Source organism: Ascochyta rabiei, chromosome 9 (assembly GCF_004011695.2).
Source record: "Ascochyta rabiei chromosome 9, complete sequence".
Classification (NCBI taxonomy): Eukaryota; Fungi; Ascomycota; class Dothideomycetes; order Pleosporales; family Didymellaceae; genus Ascochyta; species Ascochyta rabiei.
Genome location: NC_082413.1, coordinates 177,337 through 196,406, shown reverse-complemented (window position 1 = coordinate 196,406; position 19,070 = coordinate 177,337). Strand labels below are relative to the sequence as shown.

The 19,070-nt window shown below is 46.3% G+C and overlaps 3 protein-coding genes across 3 annotated transcripts, besides 23 other annotated features; 1 reads left to right on the top strand and 2 right to left on the bottom strand.

The window, feature by feature from the left end:
* Nucleotides 1-500: part of a mobile genetic element that runs on past the window's edge.
* A 453-nt stretch (nt 501-953) lies between these two features.
* Nucleotides 954-1,237: a mobile genetic element.
* Nucleotides 1,238-1,492: 255 nt separating this feature from the next.
* Nucleotides 1,493-2,561, bottom strand: EKO05_0005616 (uncharacterized protein; the record flags this gene model as incomplete). Its single annotated transcript, XM_038939894.1, has 2 exons — nt 1,493-2,298; nt 2,345-2,561. 2 exons carry the CDS (start codon nt 2,559-2,561, stop codon nt 1,493-1,495), a joined length of 1,023 nt encoding a protein of 340 aa, XP_038798632.1.
* Nucleotides 1,793-1,820: a tandem repeat.
* A 1,237-nt stretch (nt 2,562-3,798) lies between the features above and the next one.
* Nucleotides 3,799-4,240, bottom strand: EKO05_0005615 (40S ribosomal protein mrp10; the record flags this gene model as incomplete). The annotated part of the gene is made up of 3 exons (XM_038939945.1): nt 3,799-3,885; nt 3,935-4,014; nt 4,105-4,240. The coding sequence occupies 3 exons, from the start codon at nt 4,238-4,240 to the stop codon at nt 3,799-3,801; spliced, it is 303 nt and encodes a 100-aa protein (XP_038798631.1).
* Nucleotides 4,241-4,301: 61 nt separating this feature from the next.
* EKO05_0005614 (uncharacterized protein) lies at nt 4,302-7,554 on the top strand (the record flags this gene model as incomplete). The annotated part of the gene is made up of 2 exons (XM_038939738.1): nt 4,302-5,034; nt 5,087-7,554. The coding sequence occupies 2 exons, from the start codon at nt 4,302-4,304 to the stop codon at nt 7,552-7,554; spliced, it is 3,201 nt and encodes a 1,066-aa protein (XP_038798630.1).
* Nucleotides 4,339-4,392: a tandem repeat.
* Nucleotides 4,879-4,918: a tandem repeat.
* Nucleotides 5,284-5,487: a tandem repeat.
* Nucleotides 7,555-8,130: 576 nt separating the features above from the next.
* Nucleotides 8,131-8,157: a tandem repeat.
* Nucleotides 8,137-8,302: a mobile genetic element.
* Nucleotides 8,303-8,330: 28 nt separating this feature from the next.
* Nucleotides 8,331-8,881: a dispersed repeat.
* Nucleotides 8,367-8,467: a tandem repeat.
* Nucleotides 8,882-8,893: 12 nt separating the features above from the next.
* Nucleotides 8,894-8,921: a tandem repeat.
* Nucleotides 8,922-8,936: 15 nt separating this feature from the next.
* Nucleotides 8,937-8,966: a tandem repeat.
* Nucleotides 8,967-8,980: 14 nt separating this feature from the next.
* Nucleotides 8,981-9,093: a tandem repeat.
* A 315-nt stretch (nt 9,094-9,408) lies between these two features.
* Nucleotides 9,409-9,587: a dispersed repeat.
* A 383-nt stretch (nt 9,588-9,970) lies between these two features.
* Nucleotides 9,971-11,616: a dispersed repeat.
* Nucleotides 11,617-11,980: 364 nt separating this feature from the next.
* Nucleotides 11,981-12,254: a dispersed repeat.
* Nucleotides 12,255-12,408: a dispersed repeat.
* A 784-nt stretch (nt 12,409-13,192) lies between these two features.
* Nucleotides 13,193-14,516: a dispersed repeat.
* A 451-nt stretch (nt 14,517-14,967) lies between these two features.
* Nucleotides 14,968-15,117: a dispersed repeat.
* Nucleotides 15,118-15,224: 107 nt separating this feature from the next.
* Nucleotides 15,225-15,318: a dispersed repeat.
* A 38-nt stretch (nt 15,319-15,356) lies between these two features.
* Nucleotides 15,357-15,441: a dispersed repeat.
* Nucleotides 15,442-15,476: 35 nt separating this feature from the next.
* Nucleotides 15,477-15,637: a dispersed repeat.
* Nucleotides 15,638-16,173: 536 nt separating this feature from the next.
* Nucleotides 16,174-16,215: a tandem repeat.
* Nucleotides 16,216-19,070: the final 2,855 nt, after the last annotated feature.

The window sequence follows — 19,070 nt, the reverse complement described above, 5'->3', positions numbered from 1 at the left end:
TCACACTGTCTGAGTTTCAGGTTGCAATAGGCGGCGATAGCCATTAATATTTAGAACAATTAGCTGGCTAGAGCAGCAGCGTAGGTGTCTTGTAATGTAATGTTTTGTTGCTATTCACACCTAACTACCTGCCTTGCTTACACTTTAGAAAGTAATAGTTCTTGTTAAGCTTGTATGTGTATACCCACATACAGTTAAGGACCTACTATCCTGTTGCTCTGTTTTTCTTAGCTAAGACTTTAGTCTAAGACTTTATATTGTGATATCTATCTAGGTACTCTTTCCTAGCTTCCTTTAACTATTTGTAGAGTGTGTTGTTTTCTAGATTTAAGTGTACAGTTAGTAAAGGTGGAAGTTGGTCTTAATAGGGCTTAAGTCCTTGTGCCAGGAGTCGTCTCATCTAAGCCTTGTCGATGACCTTTCCTTAGTAAGTTCCAACTAAGCCTCCTTAAGTGCCTGCAATAAATAAAGCTTTACATTGGACTGTGCATAACGTTCCTAATGTGCAATAACAGTCTCCAAGCGCTTGAGAGCACCTGTGGGGGTAAAACTACTAGCCGCAGAGTCAATGGTGGCGTTGGGTACGCATAAGGTGTTTTTCTCCCTTACTAGTAGCCTAGATGGCTTTCCTCTCCTTTCGTGGATTCTGACCCTAAGACTATCTCGTCTTATAGAAAGCCTAAGCTTATAGGTTAGTGAAGGAGCAAAAAGGCCAATGTACAGCATAAAGAAGAGGTACATGCAACAAATTCCAACAGCCTAGCCAAGTCTCTATTAGAAGGCTAAAGTGAATTGTCTGTTTGATTCCAATCAATCACAATATTGAAGTGCTATGCTCTAAACCCGCGCCTCCTCATGTCACTAATATAACTGCCCTAGCTCTTTCCGCTTGCCCTAACACTGCAGCGCTGAAACAAGATCATTAACGCTTGTCAGCGTAGAGGGGTGATAGTACTAACTGCTCTAAAGGAGTTTAAAGCCTGTAGTGATAGGAAGAAGGCAAAGAAGAGGGCATATACTACTTTAAGACACTGTAGCATGTGTAGTAAGATAGGGTGTAATAAGTAAATACGTAAGAAAGATATATAGAGTACTATAGGTTAGTATAATATACTATATAGTATAGTATATTACTGCTGTGTACTGTAATATTACAAAGTAGTTGTAGTGTTAGTGTATTCTTGGCAAAAGTGAGCCACTTGCTTGTGAGCCACTTGCTTGTGGAGTACGTTAGTGTAGTCTTGGTAAGAGTGGCCAGCTCGCTTGTGGAGTCGTTACTAGAGCTGCGCTTACTCTTCTCTAGCGCCTTAACTACAACTACTACTGCTAGATATAATATGTGCTCAACTCCTACTTTGCTTTTCTCTAGCGCCTTCATCTCTACTGCACAGTCCTTAGTGTGTACTTTACTAACATCTAAAACATATAAAGATATGAATTACAGGGAGAAGAGAAGAATTCTAACCTAGCGTTTTGCAAGTAGGGAATGCTATCACGAAGGCGCTTCGACGATCCCCTGCCAGGGCCGCCACCCTTTCTCCCTCCCCAGCGCTTCAACCTCGACCGCCGCCGCTGGACATGAGGCGTGCCAAACCCCCACCTTGCTCTTCTCCGGCGCTTCAACCTCGACGGCGCGGTCCTCGCCGTGCACTTCGCTGACACCCAAGCACGGCATGTCCGGTCGCTGCCACGTCTTGAAGTCCTGTTCGTTCCACGCGGCGGCGGGGAAGCCGCCGGGGTGGAACTCAGGGCTGTTGTGGTGGGGGCGCGAGGGTGGTGGGCGGGAGTGGTTGGCAGCGCGGCGGCGGCGGCGGCGGTGGATGAACAAGGCAGCGAGGGCGACGAGGGAGACGATGATGCAGCCGCCGACCGTGCCGCCGATGATGGGGCCGAGGGATTGCTTGGGCTCGTTGTCGGCGCTGGGGCTGGCCGAGGGCGTGGCTGAGGCGGTGACGGTGACGACGAGCGGACTCGGGGTGCTGGTGCTCGAGGGCCCGTAGCTGCGCTGCGCGGTGCTGGTGAAGCCACTTGCTGCGCAGCCGTGCTGCGTCATGGTCGTGCTCTCGTAGGCGAACAGCCAGCGGTAGCACGCCGGGCTAGCGGGCGCTGTGCATTTTGCGATTGCGTTGTTGGACGAACACGCGTCGTCTGTGCAGAGGGAGCTCATGGCCGTCGACGGGATGCATGTCGTGGCGATTGTGCACGAGGAGAGGGCGGAGGGATCGCAGCACCCGTGCACGCCGAAGAAGGTGTTTGTCGCACATATCGCTTTTGAATTTGGGCATGTTATTGAGGATGCTAGGGAAGTCAGTGCTGTTGCGGACAGCAAGGCTGAGGAACGTACCCGACAGCCCGGAGACGTAGCCGCATGTGTTGTCCTGGCTTGCGTGCTGAGCTTCGCGGCCGAAGAGGTGGAAGCCAAGCTGCGGTGCTGCTGTTGGTGCGGGACTCCAGTTGTCTGCTGCTGGAGCAACAGGTTGTGTTGGTTCTGGGATCGCAAAGGCTGCCGCGGATACAAGAGTGGGTGCCAAGATGGCACACAGTACACGAGAGATGTTCATGACGGTCGAGATTCCATGCAGGCGGCCGAAGCTCGAGCCTCAGCAAGTACCGGGACCCAGGTTATGTTGTTACACGGGCGACGCAGAGCGGGAGTATCGAGGTTTGCGCAGCTAGGCGCGCAGCTCTTAAGATAGGCCGTCTGGCGGCTGAGTTGCATCGCGAGCTCCTTAGCAAAGAGGCAGGGTAAGTGAGAGCTCCCTTGCTATGATCGAATATGCGCTGGCGATCCACTGTTACTGTGGTGAATCGTGGATCATGCGGATGCGCCAGCGTGTTCGAGGCAAGGCGTCGACCGCACCTTTGGGCAACTGACCAATGGGAACAAGCGACGTCAGCCATGATGCGCAGTCTCGGCAAGGACATATTGTTATTGGGAGAGGATCGCGACACGGCGACGAGAGAGGCAAGTAAGCAGCTGGGGCTGAGTGCATCTGGCAAGGCGGGGTGGTTGGGTGTGCTGTGATGGGGTCTGAGCGTGCGTGATCCGTGCACAGTGGACAGATGCAGGCCAGGGTAGGATTGGGCGTAAGAATAGAGCGCACCTCTCGGTCATGAAGAACGACGACGGTGTGGTTAGTCCTTGGGGTGATTGGATGTAACGGGGGCGATGACGGTGTGGTTAGCCCTTGGAGTGATTCGGTGCAACTCGTACGATGAAACTGTGTGAGGTCCGGGCGTCTGGAGTCGAGTCGCGAGTTGTTGGTGGACGGTCTGGAGTGCGAAGAACAAAGAAATCCTGTGTCTGGCTGCTGTGAGTTTCTCGCACGTCGCACAGGATGGCGTGGTGGGAGAGGATGTGTAAGGGCTGGCGGTGCGAAGGTGACGAAGGCAGAGTTTCTGGCTGGCTCTTGGGACTGCACGGATCTGCGATGCATGGTGACAAAGGCAGGATTTCTGGCTGGCTCTTGGGACTGCACGGGTCTGCGGTGCATGGTGACAAAGGCAGGATTTCTGGCTGGCTCTTGGGACTGCACGGGTCTGCGGTGCATGGTGACAAAGGCAGGATTTCTGGCTGGCTCTTGGGACTGCACGGGTCTGCGATGCATAGGTGATCCATGTGGATCGAATCCGTCTCTTGTATTGCCCTCTATACAACAGTAACAAGCTCACCTGAACGCCGTCCCAATGAAGTGATTGCACATGAGCGTCTGGCGCTTCAGCACGTCATGCATGCCGCCGTGCGGTGCTGGGTATACAAGTAGTGTACAGGTGGTAGCGCGGCAGCCCAGGATCCGTCTATTTTCGCTTGTGGGGGCCGACAATGTTGGGGTACATGCGCGACAGGTGGTAGTTGATGTTGTTCTTCTTCTGGTTCTTGTCGCGCTGGGTGTGGTGTTAGCGGGTGCTCCATCCACGTGCAGACAGCACATACCGGCTGGTCCATGCACTGCCGCAGCTTCTGCTCCAGCTGTGCGCAGCCCTGGACGCTGTAACCTGACGATGCCCAGCAGCCTGTGGTAGTCCAGTCAGCACGTCGCTCTCGTCATGTGTCTCCAGCACGCGCTCTTCCACAGACACGCCTCGCTGCCGGTTCGCACCTACCCAGTACGGATGACATTGCGCCCAGGCACGGGTTCGTCTCTGGCTTGTTCGGACGGCGGACGCGGAGCTTGGGGAGCGGGGGCAGAGGGCGATGCGTGACCGACTGCATGGCCTGACCCTGCGGCTTGGGCACCATTTTGGCGTCTCTTCGGCGGCGGAGGGGGGATGGATTGCGTGGGCGCTGGTGTGTTGCTGGTATGCGCGGTGCTGTCGTCGTGCGGTCGTCGGGCTGTCGTGCTGGTGCTGGTGCTGGTGCTGGTGCTGGTGCTGGTGCTGGTGCCGGTGCTGTCGAGCGCTCACGGCGGCCAAAAAGTGCGAGCGGCAAGCGCCGAGACGAGACGGGCAGAGGCGCGACCCCTGCTAGCCCCGTGTCCACCGTCCACGCGGGTGGCGGTAAACAAACAAAGTCACCGCTCTCGCGCCCACATCGCTACGTCGCCGCAGAAGACTCGACTCGCCTGGGAGAACGTGCAGGCCTGCATTTCTCGCGCGGACAGCGTCTGCATACCACCCACCAGCTCCACACAGCCCTCGCCGCCATGGCTCCTTCTCCGCGCAAACGCCTGCCGCCCGCGCCCTTCAACCAGACATGGCACGAGACCGACGCAGCCCACCTCGACCCCAGCGCCCTGCCCGTCGCCCGGATACCGCGCGGCTGGGAACGCAAGCGCCAGGTCAAGCAAGCCGGCGACGGCAAGGAAAAGAGCATCTGGCGCAGGTTCAGCCTCCGCTCCACCGCCGCAGAGGCCGCCGGGCAGGACGAGCCGGAAGCGGACGAGCACGAGCACGAGCACGAGCACGAGCACGATGCACGGTCGCGCGCTGTCAAGAGGAGGCAGAGGCTCAGCCCAAAGGCCATGGAGAAGATGCAGGGCACCAACCGCGCCTTCAAGGGAACGCGCTGGGACCGCCGAAAGAGCGTCCTTCCCCGTACGCGACTTCCTGCATCACAAACCAACGAATGGCGCTAACACTCCGCCAGGCAAGAGGTCGGCGCAACCAACTGAGACCTTGCATGAAGAACAGACCGACAGCGACGACACCCAAGACGCTGCAGACGCAGACATGAGCCACGAGAGCCTGGCTGAGCCACCACACGGGCACCACGGCCCAACGTCCTTTGCCTTCGCCATGGAAGCTGCACACACTGTCGACCAACTTCCAGATTACGAGAGTCTCGACGACCAAGACGACCAAGACGACCAAGACGACCAAGACGACCAAGACGACCAAGACGACCAAGACGACCAAGACGACCAAGACGACCAAGACGACCAAGACGACCAAGACGACCAAGACGACCAAGACGACCAAGACGACCAAGACGACCAAGAAAACCAACAAGACCAAGAAGACCAAGAAGACCAAGACGACCAAGACGACGACCAGAAGTTGGGCAACATACTCCCCGAGGACTCGACCTTTGCCCTCATCTTCAGATCCCCCGCCAAAAGCACCTCGGCCCCACCATCGACTTCGCCAGCAATGGTCGACTACCCCACCTTACCGCCCAGCGACCAAGCGACGGAAGGTCTGGCTGCCTCGGAAGCAGTCACGTCTGAGGTAATCACGGCCACGTGGCCTACTGTCGAGACTGTGGTTGCTGAAGTCGTTGCCACCATGTCAACTTCTACAGCGTACACAACAACCGAAACCTCACAGCCTGACGCCGAGACTGCGAACACAGTCGAAACATCACACCAAGAAAGTCATGATGCTCAGCTTGAAGATGCAGACGACATCGTATATCCAGCGTTACCCCCTGACGATTCTGAAGAGGCGCAACCAGAAGACATCGAGGACGAAGACGTCGATGCCAACATGTCTGAGATCCAGCTGGACACCTACTCAGCCTCTGTCCAGCTCGTCGAGACTACCAGGCCAGAACTCGAGACACCCCCGAACCTGCTCCATCAGGCCTCCGCGGACGAAGAATTCACCGAAGCCTCAATGCAGCTGAACATCCAGGAGGACTACGAGAGGGAGGGCGAACTCGCGTCACAGCCACCCACCCCGAAGCCTGCCGAGGAACGCATGCCCGATATCACAGACGGCCTCACGCTCAGCTTCACGCCCGCAAAGGCTGCGTCGCGAGAACACACCCCCAAGAAACTGCACTCCCCACCCCCACCCCTGCGCATCGACTCCGGCCCTGACGATGCAACCATGACGGTCGCGATAGACGACGATACCGCCATCTTGAAGAGCTTCCTTAGCCGGGCAGCTGCTAGCAAGGCGGAGAGGTCGGCCATCATCACGCGGCGAGAGTCTCTTGAAAACCGACGCGACTCTGACATTGTCCGCCATGCCCTGGCATCGCCTCGCAAAGCTCTCGAAGAAAAAGATCCCAACTCGCCTTCCAAGGTCGACAGCGAAATCACATTCGACCTCGCCGCGACACCAGTGCTCAGCCCAGAAGTCGACGAGTCGGCGTCCCCCACGCCGGAACAGCTCGAAGTTGAAGACGGCACAGATGCAAAGACGGGGCGGGGCTCGCGACGCTCTTCTCGCGCCAAAAAGTCTCGCCTCCCAGCTCCAGCTACGACCACCCAACCCCAGGCGTCCAACAAGATCGCGATCCGTCGCGCCGATGGTTCTGATCCTGTCGTTCTCAAGAAAACCGACGCCCAAGAACTCGCTCTCATCACCAAGAACAACACGCGCAAGAACAAACAGGGCGCTTTCATGGTCAGCCTGCGGCTGCTGAAACTCCAGGCCGAAGCTATCCTCTCCCCCTCGACCCCTCTCGATGACGAAACACCGCGCGACCCGGTACCTGGGAGAAGGGGGATTCGTTGGGATGAGACGCTGGCATACTATCAGGAGCATGCCGATACCATTGCCGCGCAGCAAGCCGAGGCGGAGAGTCTGGCTACACCCGACGAACTGAGCATACCCGTGGCAGTCAGCAAAAAAACAAAAGCAAAAACACCGACAGACAAGAACTCGACGCCCAAGATTCGCAGAGTGAGGGGGCTGGGCACAGCAAATGGTACGCCGGGCAAGGGCCTGCTCTCGACTGGGTCTTTGCTGTCGGATGCTGTGCATGAGGAACAAGCTGCTGCTATTCTGCCCGCACCCGCACCCGCACCCGCGGCCAAGGGGATACCCAAACCCAAGGTCGGCAAGAAACTACCGGTAGCATCGACACCAGCCGACTCGAAGCTCGCGATGCTTGAAGTTACGCCCGTTGGTCTTGAGCCTGTCAAAGAACGCAAAAGTCGGCTTGCGACGCCAAAGAGTGTTAGGCTACCCAAACCTATCCCTGCTGCAGCCCCGGCCGCAGGAGCAGAGAAAGAAAATACACGAACTGGCATCAGCGGCGCCACGCCCAGGAAAGGCATACCGGCCCCGAAGATTGTAGCTCCGAAGACCATGGTGCCTCCGACAGCGGTGGGAAGTATGGGTGGGGAGAGTGGCCTACCAAGGAGAAGAGGGAGGAAGGTGTGAGCAGGCGCTGTTGACAGTGCGATTGACATTGACGATGAGACGACTGTTATTTCTACATTTCTTGGAGTTTTATACCTTCTGTCTGGCATTTACGGCGTTAACGTTCGCTTTTAATTTATTTATCATTCTGAAGCTTCACATTTGTGGCTGCCTACCCTGCTGTCCTCTGATACATCTATCTAACGACCACCTACTACATCAATACCTTATCTCTCTAACAGCAGTAAGATATATAGGGTGAGCAGGCGCTGTTAACAGTGTGATTAACAATAATAATAAGATAACTGTTATTTCTATATTTCTTAGAGTTTTATACCTTCTGTCTGGCATTTATAGTATTAATGTTTGCTTTTAATTTATTTATTATTCTAAAGCCTTATATTTGTAGCTGCCTACCCTGCTATCCTCTAATATAGTATATTAACTAATCTAATAACTACCTACTATATTAATACTTTATCTCTCTAACAGTAGTAAGATATATAGGGTGAGCAGGCGCTGTTAACAGTGTGATTATCTTTAATAATAAGATAGATGCTGTTTCGATATTTCTTAGAGGCTTCTATCTTTGGCTTGGATTAATTGATTGATTGATTAATTAATAAGTTTAACGTCCTGTGTAAGTCTAAGACTATATAAGACGAGAGCAGTTAAGCTACTCTAGTAATTTAAAGAGTGTGTTTCTTTAAAGGGATAGTAAATGTGTGTTTATAGTTCAAAAGTAAGGGCCTGTGCCCTAGTTTGTTAAGAAGAGCTGTTGCCCTGTTAAATTAGGGTTGTGTAGAACTATCCTACAAGTAGGTAGTTCTAGCGTTTGTTGTTTATTGTCTATTGCTAGCTATTACTATTACAGTTAACAGTCTTTATATTATTGTTGTTGTTATTGTTATTTGTTTGTCTATTACTATTGCTAGTAGTAGACTGCTAGGGGTGTTTAAGCTGTTGCTTAGTTAATTTTGTAGGATATAGCTAGGGATATAGACCTACTACTTTACTAAGGCAGCAGGTATCTATAGGCCTAAGGAGAGAGCTGTTGCTTTGTTAATATAGTATTTGTATTAGGGGTAGGTTTAAGCTATTACTTAGTTAATAGAGTAGTTGTATAGGGGTAGGTTAAGCTATTGCTTAGTTAATTTTGTCTAGGTATAGGAGGTTAGTATAGCTAGTTATAATAGGGGGTATTTGTAATAAAGTAATAGCTGTATAGTAATTGCTAGGCAGGCAATAGCTATAGCTAAGTTCTCTGTTTGTTGTGCCTTTAACTAGTCTAAATCTTTAAACGCACAGGCTATTGCAGAGATTTTATCTTAACTAAGACTAGATAACCTACAGTGGCAAAAGGGTAGGGGTTGGGTAGGGGTAGGGTACATTAGGTGATGTACCCCTACCGTACCCTACCCCTACCCACGCTAATTCTATGCTAAGAGGGTAGGGGTAGGGTAGGGTCTACATGGGGTAGGGGTAGGGGTAGGGTAGGGTCTACATGGGGTAGGGGTATAGGTAGGGTAGGGTCTACATAGGGTAGGGGTAGGGGTTAGGTACATTACGTGACTACACATCTGTCCTATTAAAGCCTTTTTTATTTAAATATTTTAGTTGTTAAGCTTTAAATATTATTACAGATAATTATTATATATAGATATGTTTATTTATTAGCAGCGTATATTATACAAACATTCTATAAAACCATAGTTCTCTCTTTTTCCCTGCTTATAATATATAATCATTTAGCAGAGGGCACTAATAAGCCACTAGTAGTATTGCTTTGTAAGAGCTACATCCTTTACCTAAATAGTAACTTACTTTATATAGATAGCGTTTATGTTTATATCTTTAAATATTAGTTTTATGTTCTTCTATAAGAAACTAATATATACCTTTAAAGACACTAATAAGGAAAGACTTAGTAGACTCCTAAAGAGCCTCTAGAGCGCTAGCCTAGAACTAAAGATTATTTCTTAGTTAAAGAGCAACTTCCTAAACTACGCGTAAGAATGGCATCTTAGGTATTAACAATTTAGTTAACCTCTAGTATTAACAGATATTACGCAGCGTAACTACTACCTTAGTATTAGTTATTAAATGTAATAATAGAATTTAATAATATACTGCTAGCCTTATAACAGTACCTATGCTTTAGTAGCAGAGTAGGCGCCTTATAGGCAGACTTGGCTGCTAAGGGCTTCCTTACCAGCGTGCTGCTAGTTACAGCTAATCCTTAGCTTAGAATAGCCTTGTTTCTGCGACCTCTAGCTATATTAGTAATTAGGTAGTTAGCTGTAATAGTTAGCTGTAATAGTATGCTGTAGTAGTAGGCTGTAATAGTAGGCTGTAGTAGTAGGCTATAAAAATAAGTGTAATAGTAGGTGTAATAGCTTACAGGCTGTAATAGCTGTAATAGTAGGCTGTAATATTGTAGTACGCCTAGGTTGCGTAGTAAAATTGTAGTAGTATAGCTGTTGTAATAGTATAGTATTATAGTGTAAAAGGTAACAGTAGAGTTTGTTAATAGGTTAGTGTAATAACGCGTGCAGAGGTCTGTGCGCTACTGAAGTTTAGGCTACTACCTAACGTAAGAAAATTAGAATCTATAGCTAGTAGAAAGTTATTATAACTATTATACACTAGTATAACTGTAACAAAAGCTTATAATAACTTATAGGTAATATAAATACACTAAGTATATTCTTTTAGCCTAGGCTGCGTCTAATTCTAATTTAATTTAATATTGTAAGACGCATTATAAATGTTTCCTATTGCTTTAGCACTAGTGTTTATTGTTTAAGCGCTAGTAGAGGCTGCTGCCTAGCGCAAGAAAACTAAAATCTATTATAAGTAGGGGATTATTACAACTATAATACATAAACAGTTATGTAATAAAAAACTATAATAACTTACAGATAGTATAAATACGCTAAGCGCATTCTTTTAGCCTAGGCTGCGTCTAATTCTAATTTAATTTAATATTATAAAACGTGTTGCAAATATTTCCTATTACTTTAGCGCTAGCGTTTGTTGTTTAAGCGCTAGTAGAGGCTGCTGCCTAGCGCAAGAAAACTAAAATCTATTATAAGTAGGGATTATTGCAACTATAATGCACAAACAGTTATGTAATACTAAACTGTAATAACCTACAGATTTTATATATTTACTAAGCACATTTTTTTAACATAGGTTGCACCTAGCTCTAAGCTGTTTTGATATTATTAGAAGAGGTTTTAATGTTTTTTGTTACAACAGCGCTAGTGTTTGTTGCTTTTGCGCTAGCAAAACTGGAACAGGTTAAGCACAGACCAGCTACTAAAAAGCTTACTACTACCCTACTCTTCTATAACACCTTCTACATCTATAATACCTTCTGTTTATATAATACTACACGTTATTACTGCCTCCTATTACAGTTAGCATAATTAATCTTAACGCTAATAATATTAAGAAGGAGGAGGAGGAAGATATACTAACCTTTGCTAGCACTACAGGTACTAGTATACTAGCTAGCTTTACTGCTAAGGAGTAGGATTAACTAAATAAGGTAGTTATTACAGCCTGTTATAACAGTTAGTGCTAACAATACTAGGGTTTCTATTTAAGAGAATATAAGATTAATTAAGTCCTTAATTCTTATAGTTAGATTAGGGCTGTAGGCTAAAAGACTGGCATAAAAGTCTTATTTAAGGGAGAGCTTAGCGACAGTATCTGCGCAGTTTAACAAAGAAATTAAGCTGCCTTGCGTAGCAAAGAGAAGGAAATCATTAATAAGGTAAAGGCTGCTAATTATGCAGCAGAATACTAGGCTAGGCTAAAGTTAGGTTAAGACTAGTCTTATGCTTTAGCAGATCTTAATGTTTAAGCTGTAATAGTAGCCTAGACTAAAGAAGATGTAGATTAATAACGCTTTAAGTTATCTGCTAGTGGTTAGTTATTACAGCTTCTTATTACAAACATTTACTAACTAAGAATAGCTAAGTAGCTTAAAAATAAGCTTAAGACTGTTTATAAGAAGTAGGATAATCTTAAGCATAAAATTAATCTTTACGCACACTAATAAGCCCTTAGAAAGCATGCAGAACTTACTTAAGACAGTTCTACTGCTAGTTAGACTACTGTAGGCTAAGGTAACAAACAGCTCTTTTCTAATAGCTGCGTTGTTAAGAAACTGCTCTGCTAAGAGTATTAGTAAGGTCTTTAAAAACTTAAAGATAACACCTTTAAGAGCAAGAAGGAGAAGGAAGAATAGGAGGCCTTCTGTAATAATATGTTACCTAAGAGCATAGCAGTTATAACTAATAATACCTAGCTGTAAGTTATTACATTATATTATTATATACACTTACTAATTACTGTAGTTAAACTAAACCTCTGTCTCTCTTAGATAAAATTAGTTAGGATACTAAGCTTGTTAGCTATCGCCTATTTATTCTAGCACCTAATAATAATAAGTGTAAGGAGGAGATTGAAGAGTCTAATTCTAAGCTACAGAAGTACTATTAATCTATGCCAAATGTGTATAAGACTAATAAGTAATTTTACAAGTTGTTAGCTAAAAAAGATGTGGAGGAATTAGGATCTAAAGGATCTAACAATAATAATAAGATAGATCTAGATTAGATATAGAGCTAATATTTTAGCTTAAAATACCAGCTAATTAACATATACATAGCCTCTTTTGGAAGATCGACTAATTTCTGTTTAATTTATTATTTTGTATCTCTACCTAATTAGAAACTTACTTAAGATATCTAAGCTAACCCTAAGAAAATAGTAAAACAACTAGTTCCTAGCACTAAATATAACAATCTTGCTGCTAGGGCTTAGGCTTACCCTAGGCAGTTTGTTAAAAAGTTTTCCTATTATCCTGTTGCCTTAGGATTAGATATCTATATTTATTGTGTCTACATATAACATATATGTTATTACTACTAGTAGACACACCTTCTACTCTACCTAAGCTTCTTCTGTCTCTTACTTTCTCTGCTACACAACTTATTAAAGGGGCGTTTCTAAAACAATTATATCTTATTAAACGGCCAGTATCCCTAGACCCTAATACTAGTAATAGTAAGGCAACTATTATAGCATAGGATTAGTAGTAGATAACTATATTATAGGGAAGCAATCCTGCTTCTAAAAAGCTACATTAGGATGCACTAACTTACTTAGGCTAGATCTAGAGTAGATATAGCAAAGCCTCTTAGGTATAAGATAGCTATCTATACGTATACTGTTATAACTATAGGTTAGTTCTTCAGCACCTAGTTATAAAAGGCTGTAGGACTAAGCATCTTGTCTAACACCTTAGTTTACAAGCCTGCAGACAAAATAAGAATCCTACTTATACTTTGTTAAACCTCCTATTATATCTATACACTGCCCGCCAGCAAAACAAAAACTAGTTTTCTTCTAATCCTGCATACTCTGCTTTAGCCTTTAAAACAGAGCTTATGCAATTAGTTGTTAATAACAACCTCTTATTTTAAAAAATTAAACAGCTGTTATTCTAACAATTTATCTACTTCCTAAGGCTAGAAGCTGTAATAACTACCTGTTATAAATTTAGCTAGATGTTCTAGAGCTAATTTAAGGCTGCTGAACACGCTCTTCTCTAGGATCTTAGTTCTAGTACTAAATTGTCTATTGCATTAGATGCCTAGACTACAAGCAATTACCTTAGCTTTCTAGCTATTAAAGGTTACTATATAGATAAGAGCTAGAAATTGTAAGAAGTCCTTTTAGACTTTATTCCTATACGTAGAAAACATACAGGATCCTCTATAGCATAGTAAGTTCTTTAACTTCTTTAGGAAACTAAAACTACAAAATTACTGCTTGCTATTACTTGCAATAATGCTAGTAATAACAGTGTATTATTACAGACCTTAGAGAGGTTGCTACAGTAGAACAACATTACTTAGGATAGTAGAGAGAACACTGTTCCTTATCTTATATATATAATTAACCTTGTTATATAAGACATTATTTACTATCTCTAACTTAAGGTATTACTAGAACTAGAGTATGCACAAAGACTACAGCAATGCTATATTAGGGGTATTAAAAACAGCATGTCTGTTCTAAACTCTCTCTAGAAGGTAGAAATTATTTATTATATTATTTTATTACATACTAAGTGTAACACAGATCTAAGCTATCTGCATTGTAATAGATCTATTACTATAATAATTTAAGAGGTTTCCTGCACTATAGAGTAATATTCTAGTAAATTATTAACTATTAGTTATATAAGATGTTAGGACTAGGTAGAACTCTACCTATAATATGTGTAAGCGCGCACTAAAGCTTTAGGTCTATATTAACAAATAGTTAGAGTAAGAAATTACACTAAAGGCACTAAGCTATAGAGAAGGTGCTTCTACATATAACAAGGTAGTAGAAGCTAATTTTAAAGATCTTAAGAAACTTTAACTAGCAGTAACTAAGTAGCAGCACCTGCGGGCTGTTACAATAATACTACAGCAATTTAAGAAGGCATCTAGTGCCCCTAGCAAGACTTATAAGCCTCTTATCTAGCACATCTAGCTAATATACAACTAGCTATTTAATTTCTTAGATTAGATAACTAAAGAGCTTAGTAATAACCTAGGTTACGCTAATAACTTAGAATAGCTAGAAGTTGTAAAAGCAGCTGCGCAAAAGGGTTGTGTTAAGCTGTCTAAGTACTATTTAAAAATAGAGGACAGTTGCAGGTTCTTGTTTAACTGTGCAACTATTTTAGATCTAAACTAGAAGCTTACTGTGTATAAGGTAATGTTATTATAGTAGTTTATTACATACTATTACTAACTACATTATAAGGATAATACCTAGGAAGTTTAAGATAAGCACATGTACTAAGAGTAATTCTTATAATACCTAGATTGTTATAATAACAATAATTTAGGTTGCTCTACATAAGTACTTTACAACCCTGTTTAACAGTTAGTAGAAGATAATTAGTTCTAAAAACCTGCAATATTAGTCTAGCAACCTAATAGGAGCTTCTTATCCTACAGTTAGAGTTTAAACCTGTCTAATAATAATAAGGAGGTGGCTTACACCTGCTAAGAAGGAGAGGCCTATCTTAGTACCCCTTGCATACAACAGGGAGATAGATTTAATCTACTAGACTAGTAGAAGGTTAATGCTGCAACTTATCTATAACTTGCTTATGTAGCAAAAGATATACTTACAGTACTAATAACAGAAGTTAGAGTTAAACAGGTGTTTAACACAGCTAGGGATGTAATTAGGGACTAACAGTATAGGTTATCTGCTACTATAATACGCTAGATTATAATTCTAAAGGATTCTCTTACTTTAGCACAGATACAAGAAGGGGAGGAGGTAGCTTTAGATGAGCTAGATAATCTCTTTAAGCTACTAGCTTGTCCTAGTCCAGAAACAGAGGTTATAGAAGAAGAGCAACATAGTAGTAGTACTAAAGAAACTGGTCTATTAACTCTATCTTAGCAAGAACGGCAGCTGCGAAAGAGAGTAAGGCTACTACAGTATTAGGATATATAGTTCTGTAATAAATAGCTGTTATAAATAGAGAAAATCCCAGAATTCTATCCTCTATTTAAATCTTTTAAAATTAAGTTCTTTACGTATACAGCATTTCTAAGTAGTATACTATTAAGCATGTTGTCTGTAGTATTATAGAAGATTAGGTAACTTTAACCTACCCTACCCTACCCCTACCTAACCCCTACCTAACCCCTACCCCTGGTCCGTGCGGACCGTACCCTACCCCTACCCCACGCTAGAGGTACCCCTACCCTACCCCTACCCAACATCCGTGCGGACCCTACCCTACCCCTACCCCATGTGGACCCTACCCCTACCCTACCCCTACCCAACGTCCGTGCGGACCGTACCCAACCCCTACCCAACCCCAGGGTACCCCCTACCCTTTTGCCAGCGTAAGATAACCACTCTGTTTAGCTTACAATAGCTAGCGTGCCTGTTCCAACGCCTGCACTACAAAACAGACACTAGAAATAGATGTTAGGAAGGCATGTTCGTAATATTGGGATGAAAAATTGATAGAAATTGACCTTTCTCTAACTATGAAAAGTTGGTGTTCGGTGTCTTTGGCTTGGAGTTTGTAGGTAGGGTTGCTTTTTGTAAAGGGGTTGTTCTGAGGTGATGGATTAGTAGCGACCAACGCTGCTGTTTAGGCCCTGTTTACTTTCGCCGATTTGTGCACTAATTTCTGTGTTAGGTAGCGTTGCGCGGCGTTAGAACCAGACAGGGGGTTGCAGTAGCATGTACCGGTACTTGGCAGCTGTGAATCAGTAGATATCTGCAGCATCGTCACAGTGCACTGCCGCAGGTGGGACGAACCAACAACCCAACCGTGTTCATCAATGCCGCCCCAGTTCGCGCAGGCATGGCGTGAAACTCGACACGGCGCTCCCAGAGCCCTCCTGCTCGTCAACACGGCTCCCATCCCGTCTCTCCTGGCGTCAGAAGCCTGCAAGGCGTTCGTTGCGGTCTTCGGGTGGAACGCAGCTCGTTGGTTTGGCCGCCCTCCGCTTCGGCCCGAGCCTGCGGACCTGGCGCGGAGGGGGGCTGGGTTTGGGGTGCTGATCCGTGCTGGTGATGGATTGGGGATCGAGGAAGGGAGTGGCAAAGGGAAAGGCCGAGGAAGGGGAAGTGAAACTTCATGATATATGACAAATCGTGACAAGAGCGAGGTTTTTCTCTACGCACTAAGTCACTGCTAAGCCTGTGGATGGCATGCAGGTCTATGGTAAAATCAAGGGGACGCAGGAGTAGTGTAGCGTCGTCTAGTGTAAAAAGAGGCTGAGTTTGGTATCACGGTGCTGACTGGATTTCATGTAGTGCGGATGTTTTTGGGGGGTGGATGGAGGGCCGTTGCGAGACTGAAATGTACGCGGTGGGATGGAGGGCGAACTTGTTCGAAAAGCGCTCCACAAAGATACAGGGCTTCGTTTTTGAAATGGGCACTCTGTCGACCCATGTGTTGTACCGCGAGCCAGTACTCAAAAACGATGAGAGAGCAACAAATGTCTTTCTCGCCCTGCCTTTTCTCAAAGCTGCCTTGGTCCAGCGTACACTCTTGTCCTGAAAATTAGAATAGCTCTCTTGAATATCTTGCTTGTGTTTGCTTGTTCTGAATGGGCTAAAACACTGTAAATGGCTTTGTTCGGAAGATGGAACTGCCTTTCAGCCATGTGCGGTGCCGCAAGCCAGCTACTTGCGCTATGGGGGAGATGTACACACTACCTGTACACACTATCAAGGATTACTACACAGTCCCAAGTTACTTGTCCTCAAGAGTCAATGGCTTACCTGTCATTCCTCTCGAACCTTTTCGCGCAATTAAGCCTGAACTCCAAATATGACGTTCGAGTTCTTAATGGCTTTGTCGTCCTGGAAGCTCACATCAATATGAGGACTGCTTTTTGGTCTCTGCAACTCTGACATCCGAAAATCCGTCCATGTCTACGACAACTAAGCCAGCTGCGCGTTTCAAGCACTACAACAGCATCCTCGCATTATGTCCACAATCTTCTTGTTAAATTTCTGCGCCCTATATCCAAAGTCAGAATCGAAACCTGACATGACCCTGCGTTGTGCACTGCTATCAAGAATGTCCGAATACCATGCCCTGCGCAAAGCGTGAAAGAGGTCAAGAATTCAACTACAGCTTTCTCCGTGTCAGACCGCAAACCGTCATCTTCGCTCTTTACAAAGTTGATGAAAACCACGACATGTGCGCGTGAGTAATCATCCTCTCTAAACAACCCAACGTGAAAACTGGTGCGAATTCATTGACAAGCGGCTGCCAACGGTACGTGCAAGGACCAACAAGATCACTGCGTTGGTACGTTGAAGATTCTTTCCCCAGTGTATCGTGACAGTATTCGTGGAGGGCGCAACACGGCGAATACTTTCAACCCCACCCCTCCCCTCCCTTTCTTCCAGTGTTGAATCCCACATCTTCTTCGCGAGAGGACAGGCCGTCACGAAACACATTGACCTCAAGTGCGTTTCTTAGGACAGAGCGGCATAGAGGATACGCATTCCGTGATATATCCCCCGTTTCTCAGCCCACGAGTATGGGATACAGAACAGCAGGACGTTATCGAGAATTGAGCAACGCCCCGACAGGGGCTGGGAGTAGCTTGCACCGCTGCTTTATTTTGGCCCTAAGACGTTTGTCCACACATGAAGGCGCTTGTACTAGAGGCAAACCTGGGTCGAAACCAAGTAGCGATTTGCTAGACGCTCAATTTCCGCAGGTGGAACATGGGTTTAAGAACAGCAAGGTGCGCTGAAGGTAGAAGGGGTGGCTTTAGATTGCCTCAGAGTCACCGACGTGATTGTCGAAGAGCGCTTGGTTGGGAATGCGGTATGTAGAACTTATGGGTATAGTAGCGAGATTAAGTCGTTGGTGTGACGTTGTAGGAGGTGTACAATGTATGGTTGACGGTTGACGATGAACAGGCAGGCGACGTACCGGTTCTCGCTAATGGGATTGAAGGTAGACACAATTCCAAAGTACCTATTCGAAACTTTACAGACGAGCCATATCCACTGCACCTCTGCCTAAACAACACTACGACAAACACCCAAGACAACACCCCAGTCCCCCCTTTTTTTTTTTGCTAACCAACCAACGCAACCCCAGCATCTCAACAAACCGCCCTATCCAACCAGCACTGAGCCAAAACTCCAAAAATCGTCCCAGATCGCAACAGTTTTCTCCCCAACAGCCGTACGTTACAGCCGCTCCACAGATCGCACGACGCCCCACCCTCCACCGCGTGCCAAACCCACCACGCAACAGAACCGTCCTCCCCGACCACTCCCCCAGCAATGCGCAAGAACCAAGGCGAAGAACCAAGCAGGGATGAGATCGCAGTCCGAAGAGACCAAGCATCTCCTACGACGCGAGAACCACACACGCTGCAATTCCTTAACCCTAACCCTAGCCCATACAACAACCACCCCACCCCGGCCCTGACGTCTCTCCATACCCCGTGCTGCGCGAGCAGCGGGCCGTCCAGATCCAGACACCGCACAGCACAGCCGCGGCGCATCGTGAGCATGGAGCTAGCGCTGATCTTCCCGACAAACGTCCCGTTGCGGATCGCTCGGAGAGCAGTGCTACAGTAACGCGTCGTCAGTGCCTGTATAGTCCCAATGCGCACCAGGGTTGGAGGGTGTGGGGTAAGTTTTCGAGGCGAGAAGAGAGGAGGTGTGGAGGTGGGGATGATATATCAGATCAGATCAGATCATATCGCATAGCATCGTTGAGTAGAAGGGTTGGTGATGTGAAATCGAATAGGGTGTTTTTGTTTGTCATCTTCTCTCCTTGATCAGGGGGTTTACGCAACCTACCCACCTACCACCCACGGTCATGTGGTGAGCGTGCTTCCTCGCCTTGTATGTATGTATACACTGAACTGCACGGCCTGTTCGAAGACCCCATCTACATACTCTTCCGTCGCATGCCTTGTCGCGAAAACAAAATTAGTAGCCACGAC